The 19038-nt window shown below is 38.6% G+C and overlaps 1 protein-coding gene across 1 annotated transcript in view; it reads right to left on the reverse strand.

Moving 5' to 3' along the window:
• Positions 1-777: 777 nt before the first annotated feature.
• The window catches only part of CDS1 (CDP-diacylglycerol synthase 1), a 67696-nt gene continuing 49435 nt past the window's right edge, over positions 778-19038 (reverse strand). Inside the window, exons 6-13 of the mRNA XM_080648551.1 lie at positions 18878-18936; positions 17108-17190; positions 15148-15235; positions 13208-13276; positions 11229-11381; positions 9467-9586; positions 7279-7382; positions 778-3502 (exon numbers count right to left, since the gene is read on the reverse strand). Coding sequence (XP_080504677.1) covers positions 3373-3502; positions 7279-7382; positions 9467-9586; positions 11229-11381; positions 13208-13276; positions 15148-15235; positions 17108-17190; positions 18878-18936 — 806 coding nt within the window. The 3' untranslated portion in view covers positions 778-3372. The remainder of the gene's footprint in view (positions 3503-7278; positions 7383-9466; positions 9587-11228; positions 11382-13207; positions 13277-15147; positions 15236-17107; positions 17191-18877; positions 18937-19038) is intronic.

The following is a 19038-nucleotide window of genomic DNA, read 5'->3' on the forward strand; positions in this document are numbered from 1 at the left end:
GTTGCTACGCTGGGTGTCTGGTAGACATCCCAGTCGTGCTGACGTGAAGCGATGGGATGTCTACCATTGAGAGAACACTTACATGAACACTACCTAAATCCAATGTGGCCAGATGTGGTTACCTTTCTGTTCAGTCACTTCCCTCTGCAGATGGGCAACGAGAGGAGAAGGTAGGAAGAAAGGAAACGAAGGATTACTAATTGGTTCCTCTAGGGTGGACACAAACCAAGGCACATGCATAATTTTAACCCTTAAAGTGACCCCAGCAACTAGAAATAATGAAGCCCATCTCAAAGCTTTGTAACATGAGAACTGGGCTGGGCATGGAAGGGCTGTCAAGAGACACAAGTGGGAATGTGCACAGTTAAGTCTTCAGACTCCACACCCATTTATGTGTTCTGAAGCTTGAGGGCCTGGAGTGTTGGCATTGAGCCCGACCTGGAATCACAATGGCCATTCAAAACAGATGCCACTCAGCATCCATATAACTTAAAGCTCTAGTAGGGACTGGATCAGGATTCTGCAAAGTAAATGTGTGGAGAGTGCCACTGAAATTCTGTACTTACTCTTTCTAGTGAAAGGACATCACCTCTTGACAAACACACCTTTCAGTCATCACCAGAACTTCATTATCCCCATCCCCAAAGATGTCACTGTAGGTGTTGGTGATGGAAAATACACAACAGATAATACTTATGTGTATTTATCATGATTTTGTAAACAATAATTGAACGAACGTTTCTTCTCCAATGAGAAAATGGCACAACGAAGTGAAAATGTGATTTATCTGTTTTATTTTCCTATGTTTCAGTAAAAGATTCAGAGAACTGATGGACACATATCATGATTTATCTCCTGCCCACATATAGTATATGTACACTGCTTCTACTTTTTCACTGAACGAAGTGATACCATCTTTGTTCAAACCAAGGTACAAAGTGATACTGTAAACGAAAAACAAAAAGAGGTGGGTGGGTGGGTGTGGTCTTTGCTTTTCAGACAGTACATGTGTATGTGCCACCACAAGGGAAAAACACTGAGGGAACATCTGCATCCCACAGGTTAAAAAGTCAAGCAATTGGTACCCTCAGAGCACCTCCAAAACTAGCCAATTTGGAAAAATGAACCATTACCTTGAAGGAAGTTCCTAGTCTTTCATCTTTCTGCCATCACATAGCTATACTAGAAGTTAAGTCCTCTTCATAGTGCAAATACAAAAATGATCAAAGTCAGGGTTTTATGGCTATCATTTGATAAAATATCTTGTATTTTAATATACATTCTCTAAAAGTACAAAAAGGTACTTTAGCGCTGTTAAAAGAATTTACTTTTTACATATACAACAGTGTACACCCAACTCAAAGTATATTTGAGGAAAGTTATTATTCTGACCCCAAATATTTCTAGCTTAATATTTTATTATAATATTGATTTTACAATACAGGTAATCGGTGATGCTCTCCTATCAGTCTGCACTGCAGTGCCTCAGCAGTCACCTTATAGAAAATGCAAGGGAACTGTGTATCTCCAAAGAGTTTTTATTGTGCAAATCTCCATCAACGTAAGTTCCTATCACAAAATTTTTATTTGATTTTTCAACTTTGATATGCTGCATTCCTGTATGATCAACATTTGGAGTTTTTGTGAGGCAAATAATGAGATGCTGAAAATTAACTGGTAGGTAGCCTGATTTTAAAAGGGATCATTTTGTCTTATAACATTTCCAGTGCCAACTCTAGGTTTTTATGGAATAGGGTGAAATAACGCTGACTGAATACACCCAGTTGTGAACCAACTGAATGCCACGCTGAGAAATCAGACTCTTGGTACTGAGTTCAGCTACAGCCACTACAGCCGTGCAGTGCACTTGATGAAGCTATTCGTTTAAATGACATCCTAGGGATATCTGTCCTGGGACCCATGCATATCTACCCTCTTTGATTGTAGGTATAGAACAGGAATATAAAATAATTGAAATTTGTTTTTGATTTAAACAAAAATATTTCCTCTTTTCATTAGCAAAACATTCTTTAAAATATATCTCTTTCTCCTTTCTGAACATTTAGCCAAGGAGCAATAGGCAATTTTCAAAGGTTTATTGCTGCCTCTTCAATACAGTAAGTATGGTTATAAAGAGCACAAGCAACATGAGCTTATTTACATTCACTGGTAAGAAACCTGTCCTCGTCTCCTGTCCATCAGAGGAAGGTTTGACACTCGTGTGCTTTTTGTTCTTGGTGGGAATCACTTCCGCTTGATTTTCATTCTTGGAAGAAAAATATCATCAGCTGATGTCCTCGGGTTTTATGACATGATGTGAGAAAGGAAAGGGACAGAGATGAGCTCTCCCATGAAGTCAGTCAGGGTCTGGGCCTCCAGGCAGATCTTCAAGCTTTCTGCCAGCGGAGTGTCTCCCGCTGCACGGGAGACCGGGAGGGCTGCCCCGGACACAGAGCCTTACCCACAGATGGGTCACTCTCGCTCAGCTGGGCACCCCCTCTCTGCTTCAGCCACCACCCCTGCATACTCATCTTTTGTGCTCAGGGCCACAGAACTTAAAGAAACCAGTTCACAGGGAAACAAGGAAAAGCAGAGAACTGGACCCACGTGTCACTGTCCTACGCAGTCTCCTGAGCTCTTGTCATCGGCGGAGGCTGCACACATGTTCTTCAGAGCAGAACTCTCCTTTGTTTCTCTTCAAAAGCTTTTGCGACATCAGGTTTTTCCAAACAACTTTATCAGAAGTAGAGTCTGATGTCAGCCAATAAAGAGAGAAATTTCAGCCTCCCTCTCTTGAATTTCAAACCTACCTAAAAGTGGATTGTTTTCCCCTGGCAAATGATTACTTACTTACTTTCCTTTTGTTTTGGATCCAACTCAGCCCTCAGAAAATACTTCAAACTAAAAGAGGAGGAAGTGCAGGAGAACGAACTTCCTATTGTGCCTCCCAGGGAACGTTCTGCTAAAACCGAGAGCAGCTCCAAGTGCAAAAGTAAATATTTGTGCAAAGGGCACGCTTTCAGGTGCAATCTTAAGACATCCTCAATTGACTCATTTGATAGTATTTGACTCTTTAAAACAGTCTTTTAAATTATGAACATGGCAAGTAAGGGAAAGGAAGTTAACATCAGAAAATACACTTTAGAAAAAAAGTACAGAATACTCTGATGATTTGCTACTTATTTCATAACTTAGATCAAGTAAGTTTGTGTTAAATATTCACAGTAATTCAGAGAAGAAACATTCATGTCTGTAAATCTTCACTCTAGTGCATTTTCAACCATTTTTCTGTACATTTACAAAATTTCATCTGTCAGTGCTTTTCTGTAGAATTCCTTATTGTCGATTCAGTCTTTCCCTCTCCGGGTCTGGTTATACCTTCAAGGTGGGCTGCAGGATCCCTTTCTCAATGAGGTGCATCTTCAGGGTTTTGTATATATTTAACTGCTGTTCTGGTTGAAGCACCAACAACTGCTGCAGCACTTTGCTGGGATTCGGGCCCCTGATAACAAAGCAGAAAGGAAAGTTCTTGCTATTTTAAGAGCTGAAAGAAGCATATGCCCACAGTTTAAATCTGCCTTTCAGTGTAGAGCAGCAATCTTTACAGAACTGAAACAGCTCCTGATCGGAGCACACTCTAATGCCCAGCGTTAGTGCCAACAGTAAAAACAAAACAAAAACTAACAAACAAAAAAACCTCAAACGATTTCCTGGTGAGAGGCGTGCAGTCTCCACATGGCAAGAATGCACAAACACCAAACCCAGCAGCGGTCCTGGGCAGTACAAGGGGTACGGATCTGAACTCTACAAAATTCTCAGAAGGGCAACATGAGTGAAAGGTGGGGATGGGAGACAAATCCTGAGATTGGACAAGACACACAAACGATCCTGTAAGGAAAGGAGCAAAACTCCTGGTGGGAGAAGACATGGAAATAGTGTTTCACTTGTTAGCTTCGAAGAAATGTCAAACAATGGAAGGCATTTTGTTGAAGAACCACCCCGGGAACCATGAATGTTCAAGAGGCAGGACTCAAAGGTTCTGAGCCCAGCACTGAATTCCTACCCGGCCTCTGCAACAGGGGCACAGCCTTTGTGCAAAGAGAGTCTTAGGTCCCAGTCTAAGGAACAGAAGGAAAGCGGATCTGCTCCAGTTGAATGGAGGAGAGCCCTGCCTCCTCGCCCACCGCCCTGGCAGTCCCGGGGGCGGGGGGGGGGGGGGGTGTGTGTGAGCCCAGGGTGAATGAAGCAGCGAAGGCCAGTGACACCACGCTCTCCCCACAGCCCGCACAGCGCCTCTCAGCGCTGCCCTTTGGGTGAGCTCCACCAGCACCCCCACTGCAGCCCTTCTCTTCCCCCTTCACGATACAGAAAGCTCCAGACCAGGACTGCTGTCCTCACACCTGTGCTGCTGTCACTCTCAGTCAGGGGACTGCAGTCTCCCCTCCTGGGCTCTAGAACCCACCCCCCTTATACACTGGAGACGACCTGTGTGATCTTTTAAAGTGCTCTTCTGTCAAGTTCCGAGTGAACCTAATTCAGATGTTAATGCATATGTACTGTTCTTTGTAATTTCTACTGTCCACTTGAATAGCAGAGTATGGTTTACTTTTTGTGAAGAGCAGTGAGTAAAATCCAATGGGAAAAAGGCATAAGTAATTTAGGATTTATAATAAGGACAGTTCAGTTCAAATGGAATTATAGAAAGTAGAAATACTCAGATTCAGCCATCCTCTGGATCCCCTTCATGCAAATGCCATAAACTGCAGCCATAAGTCTCACAGCCACAGTCCCCTCAAGTCAGGGCACAGCTTGTCTTAGATTTCTTCAAAAGATTCAGCAGCTTCATAACATAAACCCAGAGTTGGGCCCACAGAGAAAAGGAAGGCTTTTCTAGCAAGTTCAGCTAAATGCAAAACTGCCAGCAGGTGCTCCCGGCCTGCTGCATCCTGGCACCAGCACTGTGTTCCAACAGTAACTATTTCAGATGGCAGGCAACGTGGCTCAGCACGACTCCTCTACTGGGAGAAAAGCACATTTGAAAAAAAAAATTTGAAGTATGAGTTAATGCCCTAAACGCTGCCATCTGCTGCAAAGAAAGAGTTCTGAGGGCTTAACCACTAATTACTAATTCTCAACTCTATCAGTAAATAAATTACACAAATAGATTGAATATTCCAAATAAAAAGACCAAGATTGTCTACTGGGTTATGAAAAACAAAAACAAAATCCAGCTATATGCTTGTTGGAAGAGAAAAGAAACCCTGACTTGCGTGGGTCAGTGGTTAGAGTGTCTGCCTGTTTACCAAGGGTCTCAGGTTTGATTCCCGGTCAAGGGCACATACCTGGGTTGCAGGTTCCATCTCTGGCCCTGGTCAGGGCACATATGGGAGGAAGCCAATTGATGTGTCTCTCTCACATCGATGTTTCTTTCTCCCTCCCTCCCTTTCACTCTCTCTTAAAAAAAAAAATAAGAGAAAAGAAAAACACACTTTTGCTAAAAGGATAGATGAATGCTAAAAGTAAAATGAGGGACAAATAAATTATGTGCAAATACTAACCAAAACAAGGCTGATGTAGCTATTCTAATATCCAACAAAATAGGCTTTAAGCAAGTAGTACATAAAGATGGGCATTATATAACAGTATATAATGACATTAGGAGTGATTCAACAGGGATATATGATAGCCCTAAATGTGTATATACTTAATACAACCTCAAAATATATAAAGCAACAAATGACTGAATTAAAAATAGCATTAGGTAAATTTACAATCATAGCGTGAGATTTTGACAAAGCTCTCTCTTTGTAACTGATAGAATAAGTGGACAGGAAAAAAAAAAATCAGTACAGAAGATTTAGCTAAACTTCACCCAAATGCCGTATACAATAAGCCCACTAGAAGCTGCAGAAGGCGCATTCACTTTGTGTGCGCACGGGATGTGTACCTGAATAGACAATACACTGAGGCATAAAACAAGTCTCAACAAATATTAAATACTGAAATAATAAACAGTATGTTTTCTGACCATAGTGGAATTAAAGCAAAATCAATAAAGGAAGGAGAAGGGGAAAATCTCCATTTGTTTGGAAACGAATCAGTACACTTATAAATAATCCACTGGTCAAAGACGATATAATACTGGAGTAATGAAAATAAAAATATAACATGTAGGATGAGAATTTAAGCAGTACTTAAAAGGAGATTTGTAATCTTAGGTGAATATATTAGACTAGAAGGCTGAAAATCAATAATGTAAGCTTTATCTCAAGAAGCTTAAGAATAACAAATTGAACCTAAAGAAAGATGAAGGATGAGAATGGACAGCAATAAAATAGAAAACTATAAAGTTAACAATGCCAGAATTTGATTCTTTGAAAAGATTAATGAGGTAGATAAACTAACAAGACTACTCAAGAAAAATATAAACTCTTAATAAGATAACACAAGAAAAATAAGTGTTAATACAAAAATTCTCACGCTGCTATGGGTATATATTTAAAATGGGTATGTATTTTGGGACCTATAAATATGAGTTTCAACTTCAAATAAGTCTATGAAGAAAATACATGTTTTCTGCTTTCATACCCCCAAATGGGCCTTTTGGGGCAGACCCAAAACATTAAGGTTTAAAAATAAGAATAAGCCACCCTATATAAAATAGCAACACCCTCCACTCACCCCACCTCACACAACCCGATCTCCTGGCATATTTTATTTTTCTCTGTGGCACTTATAACCACCTAAACAAGCTATATTTACTTGTTTACTGTCTGCTTCTGCCCCTTCTCCCTCCAACTCCCCAGTAAGAATGCAAACTCTGAGGCAGGGACTTGGTTTGTTTTCTTCTCGGCTATATTGGTACCAAGAACATTTCCCAATATGTAACAGGCCCTCAGGCAATAATTGGTGAACTGGATGTATTATCATGTCCTCCTTTTTAATTCTTTGTATTCATTATCATTGCCTTACCCACAACCAAGAAATTAAATCTCTGATGTTCCAATCCAGTACCATCCATACTGAGTGGATTTTAACTTGGCCCTTTAAAGACCACAACATGTACCGTTGTTTATTTTAGTTCAAATCTACGTAAAATAATAAAAATGTAAGCACACTGCTCAGGGGTACGGTGTGACGCAGCTCCAGGGGCTGCCGTGCCCTTTGATATTATAGGTTACCACCGACAGAAAAGCAACTCTTCAAACTAATGCCTATGGAAACAAGAACTTCAAGAAACCAAGTATGAAAACATTTTTTTTAAAAATCTAAAAGTACCTTATAAAACTTGTGATGTAGACATGCACAAACGTTGCCATCAAGTACTGACAATCAAATCTGTCCATTATCCCGCCATGTCCAGGAATGGTGTTTGCAAAATCCTTCCAAAACAAACCAACAGATTAGCCAATTAAAAAAAAAAATTTTGTTATAAAATTCCTATCGAAAGATGTTTCTGGAATCATGGACACTAAGGAAAATACTATTAGATTGTCACACTAAATACAAACTTAGAACATGTGCAAAAGATCAAAACCACATCTTTCACATATGTACCCATGTGAGAACATTACTGAATTGACCAGCAATATTAAAATTATACTCATTAAATATTAATTAATACTAGCACTAACTTTTTTTAATTAAGAAAACTTTTTCCAAATCTAAAGAGCTATCAGCTATTACTAGTCTAATATTTTTACAGACTACTTTTCTGATTAAGCAAAACTATTTTGGGAGCTATTTTAGTATTGTTGACAGATGTACATCTGATTTTAACTCATATTTATCCTAATAGTTCTTACTCTGAAATAAACATTTTACTACTATAATAAATATTTCTTCTTCTAAGTATTGGGGTAAAAAGAAAATAAAAATATAGACAGTTCATTTGGGACACATTAGTCAATGGAATTGAGGGTTTGGTTAGTAAGCCTCTGCAAATTGACTGGACAGATATATCCACATCTCTCAGTGCCTGGGAAATGGCAGTGACTAATTCCTCTTCTCATTTACTCGGGCAACCTATAAACATCTAAAATGCAATAGCAATTACAGCATTTTGGACAGGCAAAAAATTCTCAGTAGTCAACAGGAAACCCTGGGTTGGAGACTATTAAAGAAAATGCCATTCCAAATATAACATGTCTCTGTGTAAAACAAACCTTTGGTTAATTTTTGCCAACACATCTCCTTCCATCTCTTCCTTACCAACTGCAGCACAAGACGGCCATGGTAACTCAGTTCCGCTCTGCTGTGTGCAGCCGTCACAGGACACTAGCCATGCACGGCTGTTGCGGGTTCTTTGTGGACCTGTGTTATCTCCCATAGTGGGTGCTGGGCATCTTGAGAATAGGGACAACATCTCACACACTTTTGTATTGCGTTCCACTTAACATACTGTTTGCCCCATTGCAGATCCTCACCGAGTTCCTTCATTTCCCTGGCTTTTGGGGCCTTCCGTGATCTGACTCCACCAGCCTCTGCAGCTTGATTAGCCACACACACCATTCAAACAGGCTAAGCTCCTCCCTCCTTTGCACTCGCTGGGGCTCTCTTCCTTAGTTGTCTCTGCAGGCCTCCTCCTCCTCTTCTCAGATTCCTGCTCAAATGCCACCCCCTCAGAGAGGCCTGCCCTCTCTCACTTCTAATGGCACGATATTCCAGCTGAACTTGAAGCCATGGGAGGAGAGCTGAGAGAAGAGGGCAAATGTACAGGGTGTCCCCAAAAATGTGTACACACTGGGAATAATTATTAATTCCAATGGGTTAAATTTGAAAAGAAGAAGCATCAATTGAGCTATCAGCTGTTAACTGTGGATACATTTTTGGGGGACACCCTATGTGTCACTTTCTGAGAATCTAACTTAAAACATAGGGATGACTTTAAGTATATGGGACAGGGATCAGCAAACTATGTCCCACAGACCAAATCCAGCCACTGTTTTTGTAACTTTATTAACTTGATTTACAAAATAAATAACATGCCCACGCATTGACACATTGTCTGCCAGGCTTTCCCACAACGATGGCCGAGTTTAGAGTTGAGTAGTTAGGGTGTGATTAATAACCACAGGATTTTACAGAAGTTAGCTGACCCCTGATCGAGCAGAATGGACAGTTACATATTCAAAGGCTGCCCTGTCTGTCCTGGAAGTGAGACTGCAACAGGACACTCATCTTTAGACGATTCATGCTGGATTCTTGGCCAAGCGCCTGAAGGACCAAGATTCTGTGTTGTTCCCAATTAAGTAACACACATGCCATTTCTATAAAAGACGCTGACATGACATGGCTCGACCAAAACCTAACAAGGAAGAATACACTCAAATCAACTAGGAAGTATTTCTGTGAGGCCTGAAACCAATAGTTTTCGCTCGAGGGCTTAATGTATGAGACATTTAGAGAACTGAATTTCAACTATATTACATTCTCTAATATTGTAACAAAGAACCTAAACACACACCTTGATTTTGAAAGCTCTTTTGAATCCGCTGGCAAAGAAGCCTCCAAAGGGGCCAATCAAAGATGCAAATGTTGACAGAGCAATGCTGTGGATCTGGAAAGGGTACAAGCTCACTCTTTCCTGTGGAGGAAAACAAGAGGCAGGGGTGGGACTAACTGCATTAAAATTGGATTTGAGCATGACACCTAAACTAAGAAAATGACCTAATAATAAGTCAAAACATATGCCACATTTTTGTTAATTTCAGGCTCGTGGGAGAAAAATACATTGTAAGCTCTCCTTATCAGCCTCTTCCTAGCTGCTCCCTCGTGCCCTCTGCGTGCACACCGACAGTGCCTGGCATACCAAAACCTTGCCGCCAACAGGCTACTTTCTAGTTCATCTACAAATTTCTACAACACTTGAGCGGTAGACTTAGCAAGAATCAGCTGAGTTAATTTCGGAATTTGTTTTTTACCTGTAGTACTTTGTTTTTGTAATTATACAATGTATTTTGAATTTTATTTCACTTTAACTTTATATGACAGAGTGAGGGTAGAGCTGGTCTATTAACAGTAAACTAAATGATGAGGAAACACATGAAAATAAGTTGCTTTAAAAAATATACCAAAATGTGCATCAGCAAGACGTTTATAAAAGATCTACGGAGATCATAAAAATTGAGAATTCTGCAAAGTGTTTCATAAATTCTAAGTTCTTGCTCCACATTTTTTTTCCTTTCTCTGCTTTAAATAAACTAAAACTACAGACTATAGACAGTGCAGAGCCGGTGTGGTTTAATAACCATCACTGAGAGCACCAATCTTAATCAAAGACTGGCAGTATCAAATCTTTGCAGATAACAGATGGCTTGGACATTGGAAAAATTCTTGGAATCTATGTATTGAGCACTCAGGAGAGAAATAAATTATTCTCTAAAGTTATGGACTTTAGTTAAAAATAAAATGGTTCAGATACACACATGTACACGTGTGTAGACACACAATTATTTGATTCCCCAGTTTAAGTAACCACCCCCGGTCTCGATGGCACACATCAGCAGGTTCTGCTGGACAGCAAGGCACAGCCTGCAGTGTAAGACCTCAGGTTGCCTTTAAATGGCAGGAGTGCGCTTTTGGAAGGGAAACTGGTTTTTAGAAGCAGCAGTTTTCTCTGCTAGTAAAGGTCCCCTGAAAAACCAAGGAAACTCAGAGCTGGTAAACTTTAATTAATTTTTAAATTTAGGCAATTCATGCCCTGGCTGGTTTGGCTCAGTGGATAGAGCATCGACCTGTAGACCGAAAGATCCGGGCAAGGGCACATGCCCAGGTTGTGGGCCCAGGGGCAGGCCGGAGGCAGCTGATCAATGATTCTCTCTCATCATTGATGTTTCTATCTCCCTCTCCCTTCCTCTCTGAAATCAATAAAAATATATTTTAAAAAAATGTAGCCAATTCATGCCAATTACATGTGAAACTTATTGTAACTCATCCAATTTTCAGAAATCTATGGAGTATTTTTAAATGTTTCAAAACAAATACAAGATAAAGTATAGCATCAGTATTCAAACCATTCAGCAAGTAAACCCCTAATAAACAATAGGTTTATGACAGTAATGTCCATTTTATGTTCAAGAAAGGCAAATTACAAAGGGCTAGAATACATTATTGGTGCTAAGCAGACAGTGAAACCACTGCTGTATCATAGAAATCAATCTCTATAGAAATCAATGTCTTATAAAAATCTTACTCTTTGGGATAGACTTTACCCACATTTATCTTACCCGTCTGAGCACTGCCTTTAGAAAGGGAGGAAGTGAGTAACTCTGAAGCTGGAAAAGTTCTGAGGGTTCACATTCTGTAACGAAGGAGTTTACATCGCTTCGGTATTCCACTGGACAGACAAAGTACTGGTACTTGGATAACACATAGGCAGCCTGAATAACAAAGCAGGAGTTCATGAAACACTGTGTGTGTGTGTGTGTGTGTTTTGTGTCAGCAGAGTAGAATGCCAAAGTTTCTTTGTATTCACATTCTGCTATGTATTCTCAAAGCTCGATGGTCAAAACTGACCCAATAAAAGACTTTGAAAAGCCATTGGAAAACCAAAGGCCTTTTGGAAATCAAAGAGATTATCTCCATGTGACCACAATAAAAACAAGGAAGGGGAAGGAGAAAAAGAAGCTGATTTAAACATTCAAACAAGCATTTCAACAAGGTTTTACATTTCTAAAGTACACATAATTAATGTTAGCAGAAGCTAGTAATTAAGGTATGGGAGAGTACAGAACTGAAGTTCTTTGCATAAATGTCATATAAATTTTATCAATTAATAAATAACCAGTGATTTAAAATTACAAAAAAAACCCACACAGATGAAAAACACCATTGTTAACCAACCCAGAAAACTTTGACTATACTATTCTTCCCTTGATCTCAGCACTGTAATTTTTAATATAGCTTTTCTCAGCCATGAAAGAAGATACATAAAACAAAGTATTTTACACTAAAATTGTTAGACAACAGTTTATTCTCTTTTCTTTTGCAGCCATTCACCCCATTATACTGCTTAAGACTGATTAACGGAAATGCAAATTGACACTAGGAATGTTAATAAACTGATTTTGCTTCTAACCATCTTCCTCAAAATTATATATTAGAAAATATATAATGTCCCTCCTCATTACTTTTGCCATGCATTACATTCTTACAGGGTAGCTGTTTATTTTCTTCCAATGATATGGCTATTCTTGTACTATTTCTATTCTTGTACTAGACTTTAATAATACCAAATTCTTATAGTACTATTTAAATTAATAATCCCTGCTTTGTAATGTATAAACATCAGACAGGATCAGTTCCCTTTTCATGATTTTGTTTATGAGTTACTATCTCATCAGTACTCTACAGTATGTAGTGTATTCAACATAAACACTGATTGGATTAGTTTTGCCAGATCCTATTGGAATTTTCATTGAGAATGAACTAAACTTGCAGATTAAACAAAGGAATGTTTTTCCCAGCCAGGAACCTGATACTTTTCATTTATTTGTATATTTGCTCTCTCTCATGTTGTTTCTAGTCACTGTATATTTGGCTGTGCAATGTATTCTAGAACTGTTAGGGACTACACTTTTGAAAAATTAAACTTCCTAACTATTTTTTAATTTATTTACCTTATATCCAGCCATTTTACTATATCTTTATTGCTTCTTATGATAGCTTTTAATTAAAAAAACCTACATTCCATAACTATAAAATAATTTTTAAAACATTAACAAGACCCATTATTCATGGCCAAAAGTAAACATCTATTATTTTTAACAACCTTTTCCTGCATGTTGGGCTTAGGGCAATAAGCACTTGCTAAGCCAAATAGCAGCATGTATAAGGGAGGCAGGGCTCTTCAACATCATTTGTATTTTCTGCTTTTATTCAAGGCCACCATCTGTCCCAGCACCTGTGTCCCCAACAGCTGTTTGAAACTGCCAAACACAACAGAGGGCCTCAAGGCCTCAGCGAACACCAGGGGGAGTTGGCCTGGTATGGGGCTGGGACCTAGATGTTGAATAAGCTCCCCAGGTGATTCCGATATGAAGCCAGGATGAGAGCTACTGGGGTACAGAATAGATTCTGCTTAGTGGGTTCCAATAAATACAGTATTAGCATTTTATAGTTTAATTCTTTTAGGTTTAGGATAGACTGATACACTTGCTACCATTTTTCAAAATAGAAGTAAAATAAAAATCTTAGTAAAACTCACAATGAATCCAAACACGACTGTGGAAAAGAAACCGCCAATAAATCCTTCCCAAGTCTTTTTAGGAGATAGCTAGAAAAGGCCAAATAAAATAAAAAAGTTACTGTACTCCCAAAACACACAATACATATGCAAGCTCTGTTTGATGAATTACCATACATCTCTCCTTGGAATGGCGTTGCCACCCTTTCCCCTTCATTCCATGATCCCAATTTACTTGTGCAAATTTCTCTAATAGTATGTAACACATATTGGGCCCTCAAACATTGGACACACACCAAAAATAGGTGAGCATAACTAAACATGGACATTGCAGCACACCAGATTCCCACGTATTCCCAAAAGGCCATGCAAAATGGCAAAATGGTCCACAGACCCAGATATGGTATTTACTCCCCAAGTATTCGCATATCCTTCTCTCTCTGGTCACAACCTATGTCTGTCTCCATGAAGAAAGGACCATGCTGTGCTTCTAAGAACAGATACCGTTTGTTTCAGATGAGAGCTACTGTTTCCCAGTCCATGGGGCGCTCAGGGAGAGGAATGTGGAGGACGGTCTGGAAGTTGGTGGTGCAGGAGGGGAGGTTCGGGAGGGGACTGCACTAACGGCCTGAGCTGCCCCGCAAAGGCAGGACTCGTGTTTGGGGAGCTGTCATCAGGTCACTGATGGCTTCGGTGATGACCCTTTCAGTGGGACAACAGGGACAGGAGCCAATAAATATCCCAGGGAAGCTTCTGCAGATGGAAATGGGTGACAGCTAGGCTGCACGCGCTGTCTACAGGCCTCTTGTTGTGATGTGCATAAAGCTCAAAGCCAAGAGGGTTGGCAGAAATAACCGGTTTCTTGATATATCTGACAATTCTGCCATAGCGAAGGGACAGATGTATACCTTTTCGTAGGATAATTCAGTATTATCATCATGAAGTGGGAGTTGACTCAAATTCAAAAGTGCCTGCTGATTAGTTCAAAGATAGCCACCAAATTGCATTGTTCCACCGCTTATTGACTTAGGGGTGAACTTAATTACATCTGCAGATATTATGCAACTAATCCAGCCCAGGACGCTCACTAGAACTCTGTTTTAAGTCAGACAGTGAATCTTCTGCAGCCGAACAGCCTCTCTGAAGACTTCCTCAGCCCAACACTTCTAGCTGGTCTGGGAGCCTTGAACATACTTAATTGCTTGCCCGTGTGCTGAACAGCTTTAGAGGAAAATACATGGCTTGCTTGTATCCCTACGGCTCAGCCTGATACCCTGTGCTGGACTGCTGCTCTGTAGGAGAGAATTTATGGAAGGGTTTTAAAGGCCAAGGTCTGCTCTTCCATAAAGAACTGGTTTGTTTCTTTCTTCCTCAAAATGGGAACTTGTAACTTAATTCATTTCCTTCTTTGCCTCCACTGACTGTAAAAAGCAGCAGCTCTAAGGCAAAACAACACAGTCTGCTCACGTGTCCTTCCTTCCCTTATTTTAACCTTTCCTTATTACTCACATTATCAGTATTTTATTGTAGGGCTCAATGTTTTTTAGTTTGGGTGTAGAAGTCTTCCAATGGACATGAGTATGTGAAGATGGTGTCATGAACACTTTCAGAGTTTGGTGAAGGAGGGGGCAGGTGAGACAGCTGGGGGGAGCAGAGGCAAGGAGACCCACACCACTGAGGGAAGAAGCCAGCAGAAAGGAGAAATGAGCCTTCCTGGGAGAAAGGATAACCGATGGTGTCGAGCCCCCAGTGAGGAGCCGACAGGACAGTTAAAGAACCAGACAGCATCCGGGAAACATGCTCACTGCCCTGAGTGCAGCCAAGGAGGATTGAAGCCCCTTGGAAATCAAAAAAGAAAAAAAGAAAAATAAACAAAATAAATAAAAAATGGGCAACAGCACTAAGTCTCCAGTAGCTAATCTTTAAGGTTAGGGTAGTGGCTTGTGATATTTTATAATTACCTTAATTAATGGAGTTCTCCCAAAAAAAAATCCAAAAAGGTAAGCAGTTATGTCATTGCAGATAACACTTGATATTGGAACAAGGAACCTTTAAAAAAAAAAGTCAGCAAAAACAAGTTCATATGATTAAGAGACAAGTATTTTATACAGCTTATAACTCATAATGAATCAATATAATAACTCTTTGAATTACACTTCAGACTAGTCCATAACATAACATTTGCCAAAAAATTATTAGAAACATTAAATACCAACCACATTTGCCTGCTTAGCAATTAAGCAGAGCAAAATCTATAAATAAATTAACATAGTGGGAAAACATTGCTAAGAAATATACTAAATAATTTAATTTTAATATTAAATAATGAATTTCTATAGCTGTGGACTTTCAAATTTCATTTTTAAGATGAACAAATTATAGTAGTATAAAGAATTTTTAAAAATATTTTCAGAGAGGAAGGGAGAGAAGAGAGAAATAGCGATGAGAAATAGTTTTTTAAAAAGCAGCCTTTCAAAATGGAAATGAGTCATTTGGTTTAGACAGAGTATAATCTGATAAATTTATACCAAGCTCTTTTTAAAAAAATATATTTTATTGATTTTTTACAGAGAGGAAGGAAGAGGGATAGAGAGTTAGAAACATCCATGAGAGAGAAACATCGATCAGCTGGGGATGTGCCTGCAAACAAGTCACGTGCCCCTGACCGGAATCGAACCTGGGACCCCCCAGTCCACAGGCTGACGCTCTATCCACTGAGCCAAACCGGTTTTGGCTATACCAAGCTCTTAATAAAAATTCTCTTTCAGGAAAAATTATCAAGTTTAATTCTATCTTAGCCTAAAATTGCATTACACCCTACTAATTATACAGAACCTATTAATTTCATAACTTCCTCCAGCATTTAAAAGTTTGTATATGGAAGACAATCTTTTTTTTTTTTAAATATATTTTATTGATTTTTTACAGAGAGGAAGGAAGAGTGATAGATAGTCAGAAACATCGATGAGAGAGAAACATCGACCAGCTGCCTCCTGCACACCACCCACTGGGGATGTGCCCGCAACCAAGGCACATGCCCTTGACCAGAATCGAACCTGGGACCTTTCAGTCCACAGGCTGACGCTCTATCCACTGAGCCAAACCGGTTTTGGCTGGAAGACAATCTTAAAATGATTCTAATTGTACACACATAACACCGACCCCTTGGCTAAAAATCACGAAGCTGTCATGGGAATAATTTATTTCCACAAAACCACCTGTAAAGGATTTTAATTAATGAGTGCTTTTTTAAATGTGGGGAAGTTATGGTCAGATTTCTTAAAATCTTTTTTCTCCACTCTAATTTTTAACTAATAATTTTTATAATTTTAAACGAATACAATTTTATTTTTATTAATTTATTTTTGAAAAATCTTTATTGTTGAAAGTATTACATATGTCCCCATTTTCCCCCCATTGAAACTAATTTTTAACTTACAAAAATGCTTTCTGAATGGGCAAGCCACTGCTATATAGCGAGTAATTTCATACATCTGAAATCCAAACACCTGCTCCTATACACGGGCAGAGTAGAACACACAGAGCAGAGCACAATGTCGGCAAGCAAACTTCATGTTCTTTCTGCGTCCCATGTAAATAATATGCTCTTTTTAAGAGCGATGCTTTGTAAAAAGTCACATTCAAATGTAGTAAAGCCCGAAAAGTGTAATTAACTGTTTGAAACTTTTATAAGGACTTTCTTTATTTTATTTGGAACCTGAATAAGGCATATGCCCAGCTAACATGTTTGTCTTCAGGTGTCAAATGGTAAAATCAACAGAACTCAGTAAGGTATTTTAATGGAATAGAGCAACAACAAATAGTACATTTTAGCAGAAGTTTGTGAGACATTGTTCAATGTGAAAGCGCTTTAAAAATGCTATGATATAAGTATAAAGCAGCATAATTCTAAGCCCTTACCATATCATGCCTTCAAACAGATTTTGGATGACAAGATGTGACTGAGTTACTGTTATCAGTAAAGTGACATGAGTCCATGCGAACTGTTAATAGCCCAACAACACAACAGTTAGTGAACACAACTGATCAGTGCAGCCAGGAAGCAAGAGTAACTTTGAAACACACATTCCTAGCATGGTTTTTGGTTAAATTTTGTAAGATAAGGTTATACAAAATAAATGTCGTTAGCGAATTATATTCATTTTGGTGCCTACTGGAACCTTAAAACCATGAAAACATTTTTAAAAAGTAATCTCAATTTATATACAAATGGATTGCTTATCATACTGAGCTAAATTTACAACCATATAAAAAATAAACCATAGTCTCGAACCATCGGCTTACAATGATAATGAGAAATGTATGGTGTTGTTATGACATTTAGAGAGGAACATTTTACTCCAGCTGTGTTCTGCGGTTATTAAACCTGATAAACTCTATTTTTTTTTCCAGAGTTCACTATGGTAACTTTTTCCCATAAAAAGTTATTTCTAAATTCAAATGATTCAAACCAGGAGAGATCAACTGCCCTTGAACTCCACCTTTCCATACTTGAAAGTTGACCATCACAGCTCTGTTCAGTGGCAGGAGTCAATTTCAAATTTCCAAAGGCCTCTGTGTTTCAGTTCCATCCAGCCTAAGAGGTGGCCGTTAGGGACTTTTAGTATCATCAGTATGAGTCGAACGTGAATGAAAAAAAGCTCATGTTTCTAAGTGTCATAATTTTGATTGGAATTTATTACCCTTCAAAATTCTTAGATTTTGATTTATTCATAATAAACCTATTTTCTATTTCCGCAAATATTATATTGTTGTTTTGTATTATTTTATTTTTATCTGCTTAAGGGATCCAATTCTCTTTGACCCTGATTGCTTAAAAATGCATAAGTGATTTTTTTTCCAATAGGCACCATTTATATTTTCATAGGAGATCCTAGTATTTCTAATTTGTCTTGACGGTTTCTAGATTTTTCACTGAGAATTTTCCTCTTTTCCTCTCAAGGTCTCCAGAAATTAGAAATATAATAAATATTACAATTTCTCAGCACTAATGCTCAGCAGGAGGTCTTAATGGAGAAAAGCAAAGCATAAAGAATAGAAAATATATTCCAAATCCAAAACAAGCCTAATACATGATTTCACAGATTTAAATATTATGTTTTTCATTTTAAGTTTTATAATTAGCTACCTTTTAAGGAAATAAGAAAAGTTCATCATACACAGTAAAAAATTTCAAAAACACTGAACACTGTTCAACGATAAACTGAATAAAATACCTTAGGCTAAAAAGAATTATGAAATTTTATGACTAACCATAGCTACCAAGAAAATACATGCTTTGTTCCCTTTATACTCAACGAAGAGCAAGTTTCCATAGAGAAATAGGGTAAATATAGTCAGCTTCTCAGACTAACTATTCAGAAATCTATGGAAATGTTTCAAATTTCTACCAGTTTAGGGAACCCAAATACTTGGTTTTAATTTTAGAGCCTTTGAGAATATTCAAAGAAAAAGTTTTTAGAAAATTTTGAAAATGGTTAAAATTTTTAAATCCTCAAAAATGTTCCAACTTCAATCTTTTGTGTTTAATAGTCATCCCAAAATGGAAATATCCCTCACACGTAGGCTTCAAGTAGCAGATTACATTTTATCTTCTTATTACAGAAAAAATAATTAAAGGTAAGGGTTTCTAAGATGTACAGTGACTACAGAACAATGATTAATACATACCATGTAGAACTGCAGTCGATAATGTTTCTTCACCAAGCTCAGCACAAACATGCAGAAACCTGCTCAAGAACAAAGACCATGTGCTACTGTGCAATTGGTTACAAAGTGTAAGATTCACTGAGTTCAAACAAGCCAATCACCACACCTGTATACTCTATCCA

The sequence above is a fragment of the Plecotus auritus genome (genome assembly GCF_963455305.1).
Source record: "Plecotus auritus genome assembly, chromosome: 1".
In the NCBI taxonomy this organism is placed as follows: domain Eukaryota; kingdom Metazoa; phylum Chordata; class Mammalia; order Chiroptera; family Vespertilionidae; genus Plecotus; species Plecotus auritus.